The sequence below is a fragment of the Scardinius erythrophthalmus genome (genome assembly GCF_964197995.2).
Source record: "Scardinius erythrophthalmus genome assembly, chromosome: 7".
NCBI lineage: Eukaryota > Metazoa > Chordata > Actinopteri > Cypriniformes > Leuciscidae > Scardinius > Scardinius erythrophthalmus.
In genome coordinates, this window is record NC_138227.1 from 5551236 (window position 1) to 5570424 (window position 19189).

At 38.2% G+C, this 19189-nt stretch overlaps 1 protein-coding gene across 1 annotated transcript in view; it reads right to left on the reverse strand.

Moving 5' to 3' along the window:
* Positions 1-14734, reverse strand: part of gucy1a2 (guanylate cyclase 1, soluble, alpha 2) — a gene marked incomplete at both ends in the record, with an annotated part of 39595 nt that extends 24861 nt beyond the window's left edge. Inside the window, 4 exons of the mRNA XM_081371593.1 lie at positions 345-1153; positions 3217-3332; positions 4880-4941; positions 14498-14734. Of these exons, the coding sequence (XP_081227719.1) occupies positions 345-1153; positions 3217-3332; positions 4880-4941; positions 14498-14734 (1224 nt within the window). The remainder of the gene's footprint in view (positions 1-344; positions 1154-3216; positions 3333-4879; positions 4942-14497) is intronic.
* Positions 14735-19189: the final 4455 nt, after the last annotated feature.

The window sequence follows — 19189 nt, forward strand, 5'->3', positions numbered from 1 at the left end:
AAATTTTGGACGATACTGATAACCGATAATTTTTTATATTTGAAAGCTGATAACTGATATATTGACTGATATATATCGCAAAAGCATTGAAATATATTTTTTCATCACCATGTCCCTTTAGGAGCACCGTAGTCTCCAAAAACCTTCTTCTGAACTCATAAGAACGTTCCCTCAGTTAATCAGTTCATGTGTCTGGTATATTCAGTTGGCTAGAATCAGAGCTAATGATGCCCGTATTGCGAATCATTTTTGATTCGGTATCTTTTAACGAATCGTTCAAAACAGTCCGAACCAGTGTCAAAACAGACAACACAAATTCAGATCAGTTACGCAGCTACTCTTACCTTCTCTCTGCCGTCGAGTGCCGATCCGTCAGGTCGTGTACGAATGGTGAATGGCGTGGAAAGCCGCAGGAGAATATTCTGGAAGGAAGAGGGGATTCTGGGAGACACCACCTCGAAGCTGTTGCTGAATGTGAGTGTTCGGTGTGGGTCGCTTTTGGCTTGTTTCCGGAGTCCCTCCCCGACCTGCAGAACCTCCATGTTGGGTCCCAGCACCAGGTGGAAGGGAAAAGCCCGGCAAAACGTGCTCAGACCGATGCGCAAATCCAGCGGCGAGCGCGACAGCTGGCGGGGGTGTGGAGACGAGGAGGCGGGTTGAGTCCGAACCTCTCGAATGAGGAACGACAAACAAGCGGGAGATGAAGATGAAGGTGGAGATGGAGATGACGAGGGGGAGGAGTCAGCCGAGAGCTCGCCGTCCTCATTGGCTGTGTGAAGCCATGTGGGAGGAGCTTCCTCCACCGAAACATCTGATTGGTAAATGCGCCGGGCGGCGGCTCGAATCAATCCCGGCATGGCCACGCCCACCGTAGGGTCGGGGTTGAAGCAGTGGAGGAGAAGAGTTCGTCCTCCCTCGCTCTGCGCGTTTGTGCCCTCCTTCTCCTGAGGAGCATCTTTGCATAGGAAAGAGGGAGCCTCGGACGAAGGCCGGCGGCCGCAGGACGTTCTGATGTGTTCGAGAAGAGCGTCGAAACCGTTGAAGAAGTCCTGCAGGTTCCCGCCGAGAGCTCGCAGAACCCTCTCGTTCTCCTCCAGACACAAGCCGAAGAACTCCTCCCCGAATCGGCCGCGGATGGCGGCGAAGTCCACGCCTGTGCAAAATAATGCAAAACGTGTTTATTAAATGAATATATATATATATATATATATATATATATATATATATATATATATATATATATATATATATATATATTACTTTTATACTGTTACAGATATTACAAATAAATGCTGTTATTTTGAACTTTCTATTCATCAAAGAATCCTGAAAAATAAAATGGATCAGTTTCCACAAAAATATGAACTGTTTTCAACATTAATAATAATCATAAATATTTCTCGAGCAGCAAATCATCATATTATACTGATTTCTGAAGGATCATGTGACACTGAAGACTGGAGTAATGATGCTGAAAATTCAGTTTTGATCACAGGAATAAATTACACTTTAACGGAGGCCAAAATACTTCATTTTAAAGACTCCAAACTTTTAAACAGTTAAATGAATTCATAATTTTATAAGACAGTAACCTTTTAATAAAAGCAATACAGCATTTGAAAGCTATACGTTGCTTTTAAAAAACGGAGCAACTTGGTGTTTTCATATGGAACGTACATTCACAGATTATAATTGACATTTCCATCAGATTGAACACATGCAATCTGTGTTTAGCAGAACTATCATGCTTTTACTTAAAGATGGAAAGTTTAAAGGTCTGTCCCCCAGCGAAACCATCGATTACCCGTTGAATCAATATCTGCATTAAAGTGCGCTGTGAAACGCTGCTCTGCTGCATTAAAGCGAGATGCGCAGTGGGTTTCGCTGGGCAGGGCTCAGTTCAAATGCCTCATTGCGGTTTATTTATAAACGTGTTCTCGTTAGGGATGGCAGAGTTAGTATCTTAGCAACAGCTCGGGAATGGAGACTGCAGCAATGGAGGGAGTTTTTAAAAAGTGTCAGTGAGTGTGTATTGAGGTCAAAGTTTTTGCAGCTCGTGTGTGTGCGAGTGAACTAGAACGTCAAAAAATCATGACAAATAATGAGAACACTTAAACCGAAAGTATGAAAAGTCACGTGCACACTTGTGTATGCATTGCACATGCAGATTATTTTCTATGAAGGATGCATGACATTTTGGCTGCATTTAAACATGAGATCACTGTCATCCAATCAAGCAGATCGGATCATCAGCCAATCAGGACACGTTTACACTCATGTGGCTTCTGTATCCGGATAGCTTAAAATTGACTTTTATATTGTTTTTGAACATATTTATATGTCCGCAGTGTGTGTACACAACCAGCATATAGTGGTATCCACTCCGTTTGATGTTTTCCCCATAAATCTGAAACAGTGTCTCAAAATGAGCCGTTCAGGGATGTGCTCCAAAGTGACGTCACATTGATTAAGCCCCGCCCATGACTGCTGATGGACTCTGCCCTATTAGCATAGCTCCGCCCCTCAATGAGCTGTACACAGTCCACCATGTTTATCTCCTCACCAGAGCATTTAACAGCAGCATTCAAGAAAGAAATGTATTCTTATTAAAGCTACTTAAGCTATTCAGTGACGAGCAGTAAGTGATTTTCTTTTTTTTTTTTTATTCGTATTATATTACGCTGCTGTCACTTTAATACAAAGATCTAATATACACATGCGATTTCTTTACTTGCTGTTTATGTTCACAGACATAACCAAACGTATGTGTATTTGACAGTTTAAGCGCAATAAGACGTAAAAGAGAACTTAGTTTAATACAGCCAGCTTTCTGTGCGCTCAGAAAACCAAATATCAGAAGTTAAACTAATATGGCTTTAAAACGCATGCAGATAATAAACTTTCATGATGATGAACTGCAATGTCACGAGAGAGATGGTGATAGAGGTGATAATCAAAACCAAACAGATGTTTTAGTTTTTGTGCAGAATATCGGATGCACGAGCTGTAAAGGCTCCGCCCTCTTCTGGAAAGGGGGCGGGGCAGCTGCTCATTTGCATTTAAAGATACATGCACGAAAACAGCATGTCTTTCCTTCCACTCAAAAATGGGAAAAACTTCACAGACACATTCTGGGAACACCTGAGACATGTATTACATCTTGTTAAAAAGGGGCATAATAGGTCACCTTAGCTATAACATCCCTGGTGCACTTACCTAAAATAGTTGCTGTGTATTTCAGTATTCCTGAGATGTCAGTCTGGCTGTCGCAGCGCGAGTTCTCAAACAAACACTTCTGCTCGTCTGACAAGCTTCGTACAAACTCTTGTCCACTGTGTGTGTGAGAGAGAGAGATTTTGATTAACATTTACCAGGGTAATCTTGTGTTTAAAAAGTTAGGAAAAAGGGTAACCAAAATATCCAAAGAAAACATTAGTGCTTTTAAGACATTCCTCGTATAATTCCTATATGGAGGAATAAAAATAGAAACAAATGAGACAAATGTTGAGATGACGGCCCTAAAAAGTATTTAGACACTTCAGTCACTCTTAAACATGTTTGCATGGCAACGTAAAGTCACATTTATTTTACTTTTCATAATGTCTCAAAGCAGCTTTACAGAAAATCATGTTAATGTTTATAATAACTTAATATCTTCATGCCTTTTAGTCACATTTAGCAGATTAAAGCTGGGCGATAAAACAGTTTACATTTTGTGACACAAGCAATCGAACTGTTGAGATTTGCTATATAATAGATTTGTCGGATTAATTGGATACACAAGATTTGCTTTACATGATTATACTGTATGTGAATAAAGTTGGAAACACTATATACAACTTTATATAAAGAGCAGAGAACTAATATAGTTACATTTTGCGACAATTTTTTTTAAAAATCTGCCATTTGATTTAGGCAGTTTGCTAAATTTATTGTAAAGAAAGATTGCACATACTTTAACAAGCAAAAGCACTTGACCAAAACCTAAAATGTCTGTTGGGTTTGAAATGGTAAATTATTATATATAGTGTGCAAAACTGATCAATTTGTTTTGGTATTTTGGATCACATGAAATGAAATCCACTTTAACCCTCTGGTGCTGCTTGCGTGGCCGTCAAAAAATATATTTTATTTCAATTAAATGAATGTACTATACTTTAGTTCAATAATGTTATTTAATATTTTGTATATTTAGGGGATTTTATGGTACTAAAGTATATTTATGCAGTAGTTATTATAATCCATTTATTCACTTTTTGAGCATAGACCTGAAAATACAATTTCCAGCCTAAACGGTCATAAATCTGGAATGCTTCAGTTTGATTTCTTTTCAAAGACGACACGTGGCAGATTATTGCTAAAGTTAAAAAAGAGAACTTAAAAAAGTTACGTTTATTGTCATGAAAAAAAAAAAACTATTTTCAATTTTTATATGAAATATATATTTTCCAAAACACGTTTTACTCTAAAACTGTGAGAAGATCAAAGACATAAATCTAAACAAGTTTTACTCCAAATTTGAGGTTGATATCTCAAAAAATGAGCTTTCGGTCAGATGTTGTTCGGCTGCAGATGTTGTTCCATGTGTGTGTGTGTGTGTGTTTTTCAAACAACCAAGTTTCGTAACATTCCAATGAAGTAAAAAAAATTATAAAAAAAATGAAAAATGATCAAAAATGACAGAACCGCACCAGAGGGTTCAGTGTGAATCTGTTGTCAAAATACTGCATAGTGAGAGTTTAGAGCTATAAAATAACGTGGAAAGTGGAACTCTTCTGAAACTCTACAGGATTATCTTTGCTCTTCTCTCAGTGCGGTCTAGGAGAAACAGATGAAAGAGATGCGATTTCTCCCAGGAACATCGTGTCTGCGGATCTACCTGATTTCCCTCTGTCTGTAAAACTCCACCGTTCTCTGCAGGGCCAGCTGAATTGTCTGAGTCTGAAATGAAGAAACACAATGCAGTCAGAAGTTGCTCGACCCAGATTCACAAGTGACACTACAAAGACACCATTTAACTGGTAAACAAGACCGCTCTCATCACACTGGCCCAAACACACACATCCCATCTCCTTTCACACCATCTACTTACAGTACAACAGATTCATGAAAAACTAGTTAAAAACGAACCAAGAAAAAAAAAATTCTCAATGGAAACTTTTTTATTGATTTTTTAAAAAAAACAAAGATTATTGGAGTATGTTTTCCAAGAAAGGACTATTTATATTTTTGTAGCTTAAAATTCCACATTTAGTTAAATGTTACTTGCCTTTGTAATTGCCTGTAAAATTTACCAAGTGAAAAATGTCAGTGCGTAGAGGGCAACAGTCATGTTTCGGATGTAAAAGCATTAATTTTCTCCGTAGGGAAATTGATTTTTAATGATGACTTGTAAACATTTTAAGACTGTGAGGTACGAGGTTGTTAAGTGATGGTATTTGCTTCTGTTGAAGCCGTCAGTTCACATTATTTCAGCTTATTATAATCGGAATTCCTAGTGAAAACTACATTACCCATGATGCTGTACAGAAAAATTCCACCAATCAGAGTTGAAACAAGCAAAAAATGCCAAAAGATCTCTTTAGCTCCGTCCACTTTCCTCACGTTCTCAAAATACTTAAAAAAGTGTATAAAATATTCTTAAATTCGTATATATGTGTGCATATTTTTAAATCATTCGTTTTGTTTCTCCATCATTTTTAACTAGGGCTGTCAAAAATGCTCAAAAATGACGCTCGAATATTCCCTCTAAAAAACACACGAATATTCGAACTATTCGAACATCTGGTTGCGCATTTTGTCAATGACGCACATTACGTCAATGACAGGACAAATTAATACAAAGAGACATAGCCTAACTACTTGTATAGGTAGTTTTAAGTTTAAACATATTAAACACTATTTGACAACGTATTACCTACACAAAAACAAACAAGTACCGGTAAATCTCTTAATGGCCAAGACCGCAGACCTCACTCTCGCTCGCTCACTCTCGCTCGGTCACTCGCAGGCACTCTTTCTCTCTCTCGCCCTAACCCGCTGCGTTCACACACCAAACGCGAATAGAGCGTCTGGCGCGAGTGATTTCAATGTTAAGTTAATGTAAAGACGCATTTACGCGCGTCTAGAGGTCTTGTGGCGCGAATGAGGAGTCACGTTCTCCGCGCTTCAAACGTTTGCTTTTGACTCGCGAATTCAAAATGTTCTAGAGTCCATGTCCAACTAGACGCGGTAGACGCGAATCCGACATTGAATGCTCCGAGAGAGCTGTGCTGTGGTAAAAATTTAACTTTTCCTTGACATGAAACGGTAAATAATCAAACCAGTGGAAGCCTGCAGTGCATGAAACTGCTGAATCTCCTACCTTATTCATGCTGCGCAATATCTTTTCAGTCAGTACAGTAACCTACTCTTTAGTAATGTTTCTGTTTACCGTTAAGCGTTAACGCTTCTTCCAGTGACCTGTCCCTAGCTGACCCACTCGCAAAGCAGACAGCTGCACCTCTGCTATCGCGGGCGTTTTTCCACATTCGAATATTAATTTTCACATTCGAATTTCTGTTTTTAAAAACTATTCGAATATATATTCGAATTTAGAATATTCGTTGACAGCCCTATTTTTAACTCGATTACGCTGTTCGCAATGCATCATGGGATTGTAGTTCTTTCCCTCACTAAAGCTGTTAAGTTCACAGTCTCGTACCTTTGTGTTTTTGTCCGATTTTCAAATGCTTGTTTCGCTTCAAATCAAAGTTTGTGATGTTATGATCCACCTTGCAGCTGATTGGCTTGATTCAAACCTTATAACTTCCTGAAAATCCCTTTAAGAGAAATGAATGGAAAAAAAAAATCGTCCTGAAAAAGTGGGGGGCTCTAATGCACTCCTATAGGAGGATCTTTGTTGACATCTTTGTACGCATGCGCGAGTGGTTGTGTGGCAACAAATCAAACAGTATTGCGGGCTGTAAAGACGCGACGAGCACTTTCAAGAGAGTTAGCGGGCAAAATCCACAATATATAAGCACTTTAACATCTGAAGACCGGAGGAGGTTTGGAGAGAAGCTCAAAATTTGTATTGGTGACAAAATCGAAGTTATTCAAAGCCCATATGAGATCTCCGCTGACTGTGCGTGCAGCTCCCCAAACAGACGAGGCATTTATACTTGACGCAACTGTTTTGTTTTAGACTGAACACCAGACCATACAACTGATTTAGACGCGCAAACTGGGTGATGATGAGATGTACTAATATCCGTCTGCTCGGGCAGATTTGGCTCAAAGTCGTGCATCTGCGGATGCGGAGGCGCGCGCGCTGTTAAGCCGAATCTGCCCGAGCAGACGGATATATATTAGTTTTTTTATTAACGTTACCTTCGCGCTCATGCGGACGCGTCGAGTATAAACAAGGTTTTACAGCTCAGCCACTTGTTTTTTTCATAATTTTTTGCAAGTGGAAGATCTTGGTTTACATTTGGACTTGGATGTGATCTTATAGGCTTGAAAAGGTTGGTGACCACTGCATAACGCAAACCCAGTCAAACGTTTGACTGCAGTATCTTCTATTCTATGCGCCTTATAATCCGGTGCGCCCTATATATGAAAACAGTTATAAAATAGGCCATTCATTGAAGGTGCGCCTCTGCTTATAGTGCGGAAAATACGGTAGGGTGCTGGATCGCGGTTTGGGACACCTGAATCAGAACGCGAAAACATATGACTCGGTTGATTTGACTCAGTTTTATTATTTTTTATTTTATTCAATCTTCTATAAATACATAGTCACTAAGACTTAGGCCTACCATGAACAAAATGAGCCTCACAAACTCGATCAGGAACGTTAGGAATCCAGGCTTCGGAGCGTCCAGGTTCAATCGCCTAATTGCACGCAACCATTTCTTTCGTTTTTCGCGATCCTTTTCGGAGGGAATTCGAAAAAACTTTTTATCAGGCCCCCAACGAGCCGTACAATCGACCACACAGCAAGAGTGAACCATCCTCTTCTCTAAATCCTCCTCCAAACGTGCAAAACAATCAAATTACAGGTATCTAGCGGTGTTTCCTGCCACACGATTCCCGTGATGCAACGCGGCAAACATAAACAATGACGTCACAAAAGATCCACCTATTGAAGCTCCACAAAGCTGCAGATTAAGTTTTAACTAATTAAACCAATTCTGTGTTTGTTGAAAAGGTGATGGTAAACCGATCGCCTCTATTGGATTTGGTTTGTGTTGGCCCTTTTTAAAGGGATTTACAGTGCTGATCTACCTGTAATAGAATACACTCTTAAGCCTTATCCAATCAACTGCCTTTATCACGCTACCACGGCAACAACATACCAATCACAATCCTCCTCATTTCAGGAAAGCTCGTAATAGCTCAAATCCAGCATTACCTGGCCAAATCTGCTTTAGTGTTCTTACAGCAATAGTCTCTCTCTCTCTCTCTCTCTCTCTCTCTCTCGACACTAAACCTGATTTATAATAACAATAACACCGCTGAGGATCATAAGAATTGCAATAAAAGTGCATTATGGTTATGAGAATGTGGGGGGAAATTAGCTTGATTGTTGGAAAATCAAGTGCAGTGCAAAAATCTTTATGGTCTTGATTTTCTTTGTGCAAACATGTTATTTTTTTTTTTTCTCTCTCTTACGGGTTTGGGATGAAATGTGACTTCAATTAAACTGTGTGTGTGTGTGTGTGTGTGTGTGTGTGTGTGTGTGTGAGTGAGAGAGAGAGAAAGAGACTGATTCTGTTTGACCCGTCAGATTATACTGTGTGTCTGAAACTAATTCCCATGACAGTGACCTTGATGTTCACTGACCACAAACAATCACACACACACAATCACACACACACACGCACGCACTCGCACTCACACACAAAAGCTAAAATCAATGCACACACATACGCTGTTTTTAACTGCAAGTTCTCTTTCGTGTCTAATTACGCTTAAACATAAGTAACAAAACATAATTAAACAAAAAGTTGAGAGAAAACCGGATGTGTGTCAGTATAGACCTTTAGGAAATGTGTCTTTGAACTTGTGTTTTTGCGGTAACCGTCTAAGAGTAATTGGCTAGTGAAGTGGATTTACTTACTGTAGAGTTCTGGACAGTTATCATGAGCACTGTAATGTTTCCATCAGAAGTCATAACAGATGTCAGCATAATGGAAAGATTAAAAAACGAGCGGTTCATAATGTGGAAACACAAACCGAGGGAAAGAGCGCACCGCTGAAAGGGGCGGGGCTACAGGAGCTCTGTAAACTTGCTGATGTCTGATTGGTTAATGTCAATCAAACAACAAGAGACAAGAAAACACTCACTGCTTTAATAAGAATCAATGTTTATTGAATTCATACAGTTAATTCAATCATCTATGCAGTGTTTGATCTTACATTTAATTACTCGATTTCTTAGTCAAATGCTACTGTTAGAAAGACCCACTGCAGCTGACATTTATTTCATTTGTGATATGGTATTTGTCCTATTATTTGTAATTTGCATATCTTCTTATTTTTAATGAAACAATGAAATTTAATAAAGTTGAATAAGACTTTCTGCTTTTGTTGTTGAGCATCAAATCATCATATTATACTGATTTCTGAAGGATCATGTGACACTGAAGACTGGAGTAATGATGCTGAAAATTCAGCTTTGATCACAGGAATAAATTACAGTTCAACATATATTTACATAGAAAACAGTTATTTTAAATTGAAATAATATTTCACAATATTACTGTTTTTCCTGTATTTTTTATTAACCCTTTCATGCATGAATTATGATATCCTCAGTCAGGATTTTTTTTCCTATGTGTTTTTATTGCTCTTAGGGCATGAAAAACAAGAATTGATTTTTATTTTATTTTTTTACACATTTTTCAAAGAGATCTTCAGATGTCCACTTGAGTGGACAGCATGCGTTTATGGTTTAAACTGAAGATATACTGTATTAAATAAGACAATAATCAAAAAGATAAAGTATGTGAATTTAACGAACTAATCAATACAATTATATCAAATCATGTGAAAACTATAAAATATATACAAAAAATATAAATGCAAAATATTGCAAAGGCTTCATACAACTTAATACAAGTTGCACTTCGCATATCTATGATATCAGAACAGGAGGACGTGATTCCATCAGAATTTTCTACAGCCTGTCAAGGTACAACTGTGGAAACCACTCAGATGCTCCCTCCAGTGCACCAGAGTATGGAGATTTACCCTTATTAGCTGATCATTCTGATTATATTCAAGATAGACATGCACATTTCTATCATAGCCCTCCTCTGTGAAAACCTAGCGATACGTTTTTTCAATCTCATCTGAAATGATCAGTGTTTGGGGTAATGCATTACAAGTAACATGCATAACCCATTCAGATTACTTTTTTGATGTTACAAGTAATTAACTACAAGTTATGTGCATTATGTAATCAGATTACTTTGTGATGTTATGAGTAAAGAAATGCATTACAATAACGCATATTACATAATCAGATTACTTTTTGATGTTATGAGTAAAGAAACGCATTACAAGTAACATGTATTATGTAATCAGATTACTTTTTGATGTTATGAGTAAAGAAACGCATTACAAGTAACATGCATTATGTAATCAGATTACTTTTTGATGTTATGAGAAAGGAAACGCATTACAAGTAACATGCATTATGTAATCAGATTACTTTTTGATGTTATGAGTAAAGAAACGCATTACAAGTAACATGCATTACGTAATCAGATTACTTTTTGATGTTATTAGTAAAAAAAGGCATTACAATAACATGCATTATAAAATCAGATTACTTTTTGATCTTACAAGTAATGTAATGCATTACAAGTGTCATACATATGTAATCACATTACTTTTTTTAATGTCAATGAAAATTACTTTCTAATAATACAAATACATTTATTTACAGTAAAAAAAGTCACTGCAGATTAAGTTTTTAAGTTTTAAATTTCAAAAACAATATTCACATTATAATTATGAATTGTAGCTGAAATAGAGCCATTGCATGCATGACGTCCACTACAGTGGACATGTGATTAATCAGAGTTTTCTCTCAATCTAAAATCAAAACTTGGAAAATTTTACTGTGATATGACTCATTAGATATTGCTTTATGCTGCAATATTTTTTTTTTACCTACAATAGTCTCCTAGGATAGAAGGAATGGGTGGATATTCCGGAGCAACTTGGCATGTCTGACTGACCCTTGGCCATCTTGGTTTGGAGAGGGAAAAAATCGAAACACAACGGCTTGCCACTTGGTTGCAATTTATAGGATGATGCACCAGGGTCCAATGAAGAGGCTAATGTGCAACTTTGCCATAAAAACCCGTGCAAATTCAAGAAAATGCATTTTTAATAGCTGTCCACTGTAGTGACCACTATGCGTGAAAGGGTTAAATAAATGCAGCCTTGGCGAGCAGAAGAGACTCTTTCAAAAACATTTAAAAATGTGGTGTAAATGCTCTTGCGCTTCCTTCAGCTTGGCACCAGATATTAAAGATCTTCTCCAAAATCTTGCTGTATTATATATTATATATGTAATTTATTATATTATATATTTAACAGAAACGTAACCTCTAAAGTGATTGATTTCAGCAAAATCGACGAGCCACACAAACAGAGCTACTCGCGTGAAGTGCACTGATCCTAATAGAGTTTGATGTTATACATAAAAATAAATAGTATTTTATAAAATATTATTGCACTTTTCAGACTAAATGATTTATATCAATAGCACTCAGAACTAAATAAAATATAATTTATATGAGACCCTGGATCACGTCACCAGTCACATGTCGCACGGGTATATCTGTGGCAATCGCCAACAATACATTGTATGGGTCAAAATTATCGATTTTTCTTTTATGCCAAAAATCATTAGGATATTCAGTAAAGATCATGTTCCATGAAGATATTTTGTAAATTTCCTACCGTAAATATATAAAACGTGTATTTGTGTGAGTGAATGCTGCACAATCGCCAACATAAATGAACAACTTTAAAGGAGATTTTCTCAATGTTTAGATTTGCTCCCTCAGATTCCAGATTTACAATAGTTGTGTCTCGACCAAATATTGTCCTATCATAACAAATCATACATCAATGGAAAGCTTATTTATTCAACTTTCAGATAATGTATAAATCTCAATTTAAAAAAAATGACCCATGTGACTGGTTTCGTGATCCAGGGTCACATATTCCTAATCAACATTTTTAAACTCGGCCCACTCAGTTTGAGCTTGTTGCAATACATTTTGCATTACATCTTCATGCGAGTATCTTACACTTGGGCTGAGACACGCTATAGAGGCAGCGTAATGTTTCTGTCGGACTTTTGTAGTTTTTGCATCTGAAGAATCTATGATGTCTAAAGTTTTATGTATGTATGAGCTTTTTTTCTATTGTTTTTACAGCTAAACCCCAGAGGAATATTTCTGTATCATTTAATATATTACAAACAGCAGCTAAACAATGTAAATCTCTCCATCAAACACACACACAGACACACAAACCAAAGGATTAATATCTTCTAAAGAGCTGTGTGTTCAGTGAACGTTTGATTTGTTTAATCCTCAGACATTATTTCAACAGATATGCAAACATAAGCTGCTGTTTACCAGAGCGAAAAGCACAAAATACTAATGATCAGTTATGCAAATGTTATAACCATCTGTGATACTGTACAATCTGAACTGTTAACATCATTCTGTGAATACTTCACAATAAGGTCTCATGCATTAACAACGAGCAATACATATTTTATAGTATGTTTTAATCTTTGTTAAAGTTAGTTAATACAAATACAACAACTCATTGTTAGTCCATGTAAGCCATTAAATAATATGAAAAGATAACATATTTGATAGTTGATGTTAACATCAAGATTAACGCTGTAGTTCATTTTAGCTAATGAAATTAACTGATGTAAACAAATGGATCATTTTGTAAAGTGCTACCAGATTATTTTTTATTCAACGTTAACATTTTCAAGAGAGAATTTAGTGCATGTAAAAGTTGCATGATACTGCAGCATGAGTCCATATACAGTCTGTCTGAGAATGATGTTTTCATGTAATCCAGCTAAAACACACATTTTGGATTTATGCCATTGGAGCAGTTGGTTCCCGATGAGCCACATTTCAAGTGCCTCTCTGGTACAACACACACACACACACACACACACACACACACACACACACACACACACACACACACACACACACACACACACACACACACACACACACACACACACACACACACACACACACACACAGAGAGAGAGAAGTGCATCTCAGGGCAAGAACATTCTGATGCAGAACTGCAGATACAGTATACATGCACTCTGCAGTACAGTGTGTGTGTGTGTGTGTGTGTGTGTGTGTGTGTGTGTGTGTGTGTTTCTTTGAGACCCCAAAACAGGGACTAGCGTACCGAGAGGTTATCGTGCCCCTTCACACACACACACACACACACACACACACACACACACACACACACACACACACACACTCGTCTGAATGTGCACTGCGCTGTTACGCTTCACATGAGACAGAATGAATATGTAAGAAAGCATGCTGACACACACACACACACACACACACACACACACACACACACACACACACACACACACACACACACACACACACACACACACACACACACACACACACAGCAGGGCCTGAACAAACACAGCACGCTTTACATTGATTCTCTAGTATTCACACACACACACACACACACACACACACACACACACACAAACACACACACACACACACACACACACACACACGCGTGCGCGCGCGCACACAATAAAAGTAAGACGGTCTGAAGGATTGGACTATCTAACATCTGCACTGTCACCGGTTGTGTTTTCTGATGTTTGGAGATGTACGAACTGTGTAATCTGCTCTCATGAGTCAAATCATCATCATCTTCATCATCATCACCACTCTAACATCACCTAACACTGGTGTAAATGGTTAGAAAAATGGTGCTGGTGATTCTAACTATCTGTTGTCTATATCCTTCATTTAACCCTGATGCGCATATATATATATATATATAGGCCTTATGTCTTGTAACTACACTATGTATAGCCTTCTATCTGTCTCCCGTTCTATACGCAAACACACAATATATATCATGTGGCGACTCCGTTCTGATTCCAGATGATTTTGTCTCTTATAAATGTAGCTACATTAATGCTTTAAACATTAGTATTCAGTACTCTCTCTATATATATGTGTGTATGTGTTTGTGTGTGTGTGTGGCGAACATGCATCTGATCTGTCTATATAATACTCCATATTAATGCAGATTGTGTTCTACACCAGATTCCAGATGTTACTATTTAAAAATCCATGTCATTTATAACACACTGAGTTTGAGAGAAGCACGTCTGTGTCTCGTGTGTGTGTGTGTGTGTGTGTGTGTGTGTGCTGAAGGGAAGGTTCGGTACCGTCGGTGATGTGAGGCGTCTCAAACTCTCCCCGAGCGAGTCCAGATTGACGCGTTTGCGGCGCGCGACCCTCCTGCTTTGCGCCGCGTCCTCGAACGGACACGCGAGCGTCTCCACGGGACTCCTGCCGTTCCAGAACACGCGCGAGAACGGGCACTCTCCGTCCTCCCCGGGGCTCTCCAGGTAGTCCGAGCCCATGGAGCTGAAGGATTCGGAGGAGATCTTCCTCGAGGACATGCTGATGCTGAAGCGCGCGGACTCATCAGACGCGCGGGGGACACGGAACCATCGCGGAACCGGGACGCGCGCGTCAGCCGAATGAACGCAGCAGCGCCTGGAGGGAACGCTGGATCACCAAGTGCGCAAAACCCGGATTCTGTCTGTCTGTCAGCGTGGGTGTGTGGGGTGGGATGGAGAGGGGTGTTCGTATTACCGAATCCCGTTCCCCTCGGTGACCCAGCAGCTCCGTAGACCGATAAAGACCCCCGGAGCCCTCATCATCATCATCCGTCTTCCGTGCTCTGCGGGTTTGACGCGGGGAGAGTCGCGGAGACGCGCGTTCAGATGCGCGTAAAGATGAGAAATATTCCAGCCGTCCGGGGCGCACAGAACTAAGACACAACCAATCGGTTAACATACAGCAAAGAGCCTATACACCCTCCCCTCAGAGAGAGAGAGAGAGAGAGAGAGAGAGAGAGAGAAAGAGAGAGAAGAGAGAGAGAGAGAGAGAGAGAGAGAGAGAGAGAGAGAGAGAGAGAGAGAGAGAGAGAGAAAGAGAGAGAGAGAGACCATGGAATTATGAACCAAACCGTATGCACACTTTACATGATCAGAGATATTTCTAAACATCATTGTTGTTACTAAAGGTATTTCAGGTGCACACGCAGAACAGATGCTGACCTCGTTCACGCGCGCAAGAATGTGCTGCCACGCGCTAACCTTATCATTTAATGAAAATAATTATTATGCATGTCTCGGTGCTTCATGATCCAGGACAACTGATCAAAGAAACGTGTGTTAGAAGTGATGCGGAGACTTTTCTGTTTACATTCATTAAAATACAGATGGACGAAAGCACCTTAGGAATCGCGTGACCTATATTTTTGTTTTGCACGCACGTGCTGTTGTCAAGGACATGAATGAGGATTAAAGAGTTGATTCAGTTTTGTGCAGATGTACTAGTATGCAGCAGAATAAACGGCGCGAGGATCTCCTGTATCCCTATAGAGAACAACATGTCATTGCTTATTGAGAATATGCTGATATGTACACTGGATATGTACAGGATTGGTCCATTTTTAGGGAATAGAAAATTTCACAAATAATTACTAAGAAATGACAAGTAACGGGGAATTAAACTGAGACTGAAGTCAGTAGACTGAAACTAGACTGAAATAGTGATTTCTAGGAAAACATTCTCCATGTTTGCAGTGTATATGAGAATCCTCCAACATATATGGAACATCCTTTAGGGAAAAAGCTTATTTTTGAAGCGTATTATTCCTTATTATTTGGGGAAAATATGAATATTGTCCATCTGGATATTGATGTGCACGTAAACGCAGTCACTGAATCACAGTATAACAGGATCCGCTGAATGGGTCATAGACATAATAATATCAGAGGTTTGTACATTTCAGTCGCAAATTACAGGACAAACAAGATCAATTCAGTTCTTCTAGAGATAACAGCATCACACAGAACAGAGGAGAACATATTAGAATGGATCAGAATAGAACAGAATAAAACAGGGCAAAACAGAAAATGATAGAAATAGAACAGAAGAATAGAACAGAACATTAGAGAATAGAAAAGAGTAGAACAGAATAGAAGAATAGAATAGAACAGAACAACAGAAGATAACATAAGAGAACAGAATAGAGAAGAACAGAATAGAACAGAGTAAAACAGAAAATAATAGAACAGAAGAACAGAATAGAATAGAACAGAGTAAAATAGAACAGAACAGAGTAAAACAGAACAGAATAGGAATAGAACAAAGGAGAATAGAACAGAAGAACAGAATAGAATAGAACAGAGTAAAATAGAACAGAATAGAAATAGAGCAGAAAAGAATAGAACAGAAGGAAACAGAACAAAACAAAGGAAAATAGAACAGAATAAAATAATAGAATAGAAATAGAGAAGAAAAGAATAGAACAAAATAAATCAGAATAGAATAAAATAGAAGACAATAGAACTGTGCGAATAAGCCAAACTTACTGGAAACTGTTGAATAAACAGATTTGCCAGTTATTTGCATAATCTAAATCCAAGACATAAAGCGTGCAACTGAAGTGAAGTCTATATGTAACGCACAGTGTGATCCAGTATCAGCTCAGACTAAAGCATCTGGATGAGGCTTTATCGAACTATACTAATATAATGTTGAATTCAATAATTATTTAAAAGCATGTGCGTTTGAATATTACATTGGCCTGGATAATTAAAACCCTTCATTATACACTGTTCTGTTCATCCACAATGTGAAAGACACTGCAGGTCAACGAGAGAGAGAGAGAGAGAGACACACACACACACACACACACACACACACACAGTCACGTCGTGTTAACAGAGGTGAAGGTTGAAGACTGTGTCTCTCTCTCTCTCTCTGATGCCTTCCGGATATTTCTCTTCTCTCTGTCCTTCACTCTCCTCCCAGCATCCCTCTCTCCACTCCGAGTCTGACCCACTTTCCCTGTTCTGCCTGTTTCTGTTCACATGTTAACAGCCTCGTGTCTGAGTGTGTATAAATAAACTAACACAGATCCATTTTTTAATGTAAAAAAAAAACCACTAAACATGTATTGTGCATGAATACAACAACAATCCTAAGCAAGTGGATTTAAATGAAACATTCATATTTCTGTGCCACTAACTTCAGCAGACAGAACGGCAGAATTAAAGAGGTGGTTGATTATGAATTCACTTTTCTAACTTTAGTTAGTGTGTAATGTTGCTGTTTGAGCGTTAACAACATCTGCAAAGTTACAACGCTCAAAGCTCAAAGCAAAGGGAGATATTTGCTTTTACAGAAATCGCTTTTTAAGGACTACAACAAACGGCTGGTAGAGACTACACCACATTCCTCCCGGGTTAGTGACATCACCAACCCTAGAATTTACATAAACCCCGCCCCCTGAACACGATTTATAGATTATCATGACAGAATATGCTAATCAATGACTAGAAGATAACTACACATCAGCTTCATAAATTCATCAACTAACCGTTCAGAAATGTCCTGTTGCTTCTACATGTTGTCACTTCTTCTTGAGTCTCTCCATCATTGTCTGACTCCGGTTTGAACATAAAAGGCTAAAAGTTTTTGACATTTTCAGTGCATGTGTGTGTGAGTGCAGCTCTTGAAGCTCCGCCCCCTGTGCCAGGAGCAGCAGCTCATTTGCTTTTAAAGGGACAGGCACAAAAACGGTGTGTTTTTGCTCACCCTCAAAAAGTGACAATTTTAACATGCTATATAAAAATATCTGTGGGGTATTTTGAGCTAAAACTTCACACACACACTCTGGGGACATCAGAGACTTATTTTACATCTTGTGAAAAGGGCATTATACCGGCCCTTTAATGTTTTTAAACCGGTTTTCATGTGCAAATGTTCAAGAACAGAGAGTTCCTCTTCCAGACTCATGGTTCAGATCTATTTATGACCATTGAGACCAGAGTGAACACTGGGACTTTGAGCAACAATGATATTTGGGAAACCTGTTTGGAAAAGATCATTATTTAATCAATTGTGTTTGGTAGAAGTGGCACAAAAATTTCAAACTTCACTATTTATAAATCACAACGGGACATATTTCTGAGCTCAGTGAGGAAAAAAAATGCATGTTGAGATTAAATTTTATACATCAGGAATCGATCAAAAAGTAACTATGAACAGGGACTAAAAGTTAAGATTGTTGACATTTTGATAATAAATTGAGGCCCAAAAAAGAGAAATATACACGGATGAATTATTCACGATAAGACAATATGATCTACAACATGCATTTAGAAAAAAAAAGGCGAATTTTAATTTCATGCTGAAAATAAGAGGGATCACTGAACATGTTCATATGAGAAAATCTGATAAGTTTTGTTTTTAGCAAAATTGGGCAGTGCTACTTATTAATAAGCAAAATGGCAAATGACATTATCTACTTTTTCTTGGTCTTCAGCTTGATTCATTAATGCACATTATTACACACCTCCATAAAAACAATAGAACTGCGCAGAGTAGAACAGAACAGAATAGAGTAAAACAGAATAGAAGAGTAAAACAAAACAGAATAGAAATAGAGCAGAAAAGAATAGAACAGAACAAAAGAACAGAATAGAACAGAAAAATAGAACAGCGCAGACTAGAACAGAACAGAATAGAGTAAAACAGAACAGAACAGAAATAGAGCAGAAAAGAATAGAACAGAACAAAAGAACAGAATAGAACAGAAAAATAGAACAGCGCAGACTAGAACAGAACAGAATAGAGTAAAACAGAACAGAACAGAAATAGAGCAGAAAAGAATAGAACAGAAAAAAAGTCCAGAAGAATAAAACAGAAAAATAGAACAGCGCAGACTAGAACAGAACAAAATAGAACATAAAAGAATAGAATAGAGTAAAACAGAACAGAATAGAAATAGAACAGAACATAATAGAAAAGAACAGAAGAGAATAGAGCAGAACAGA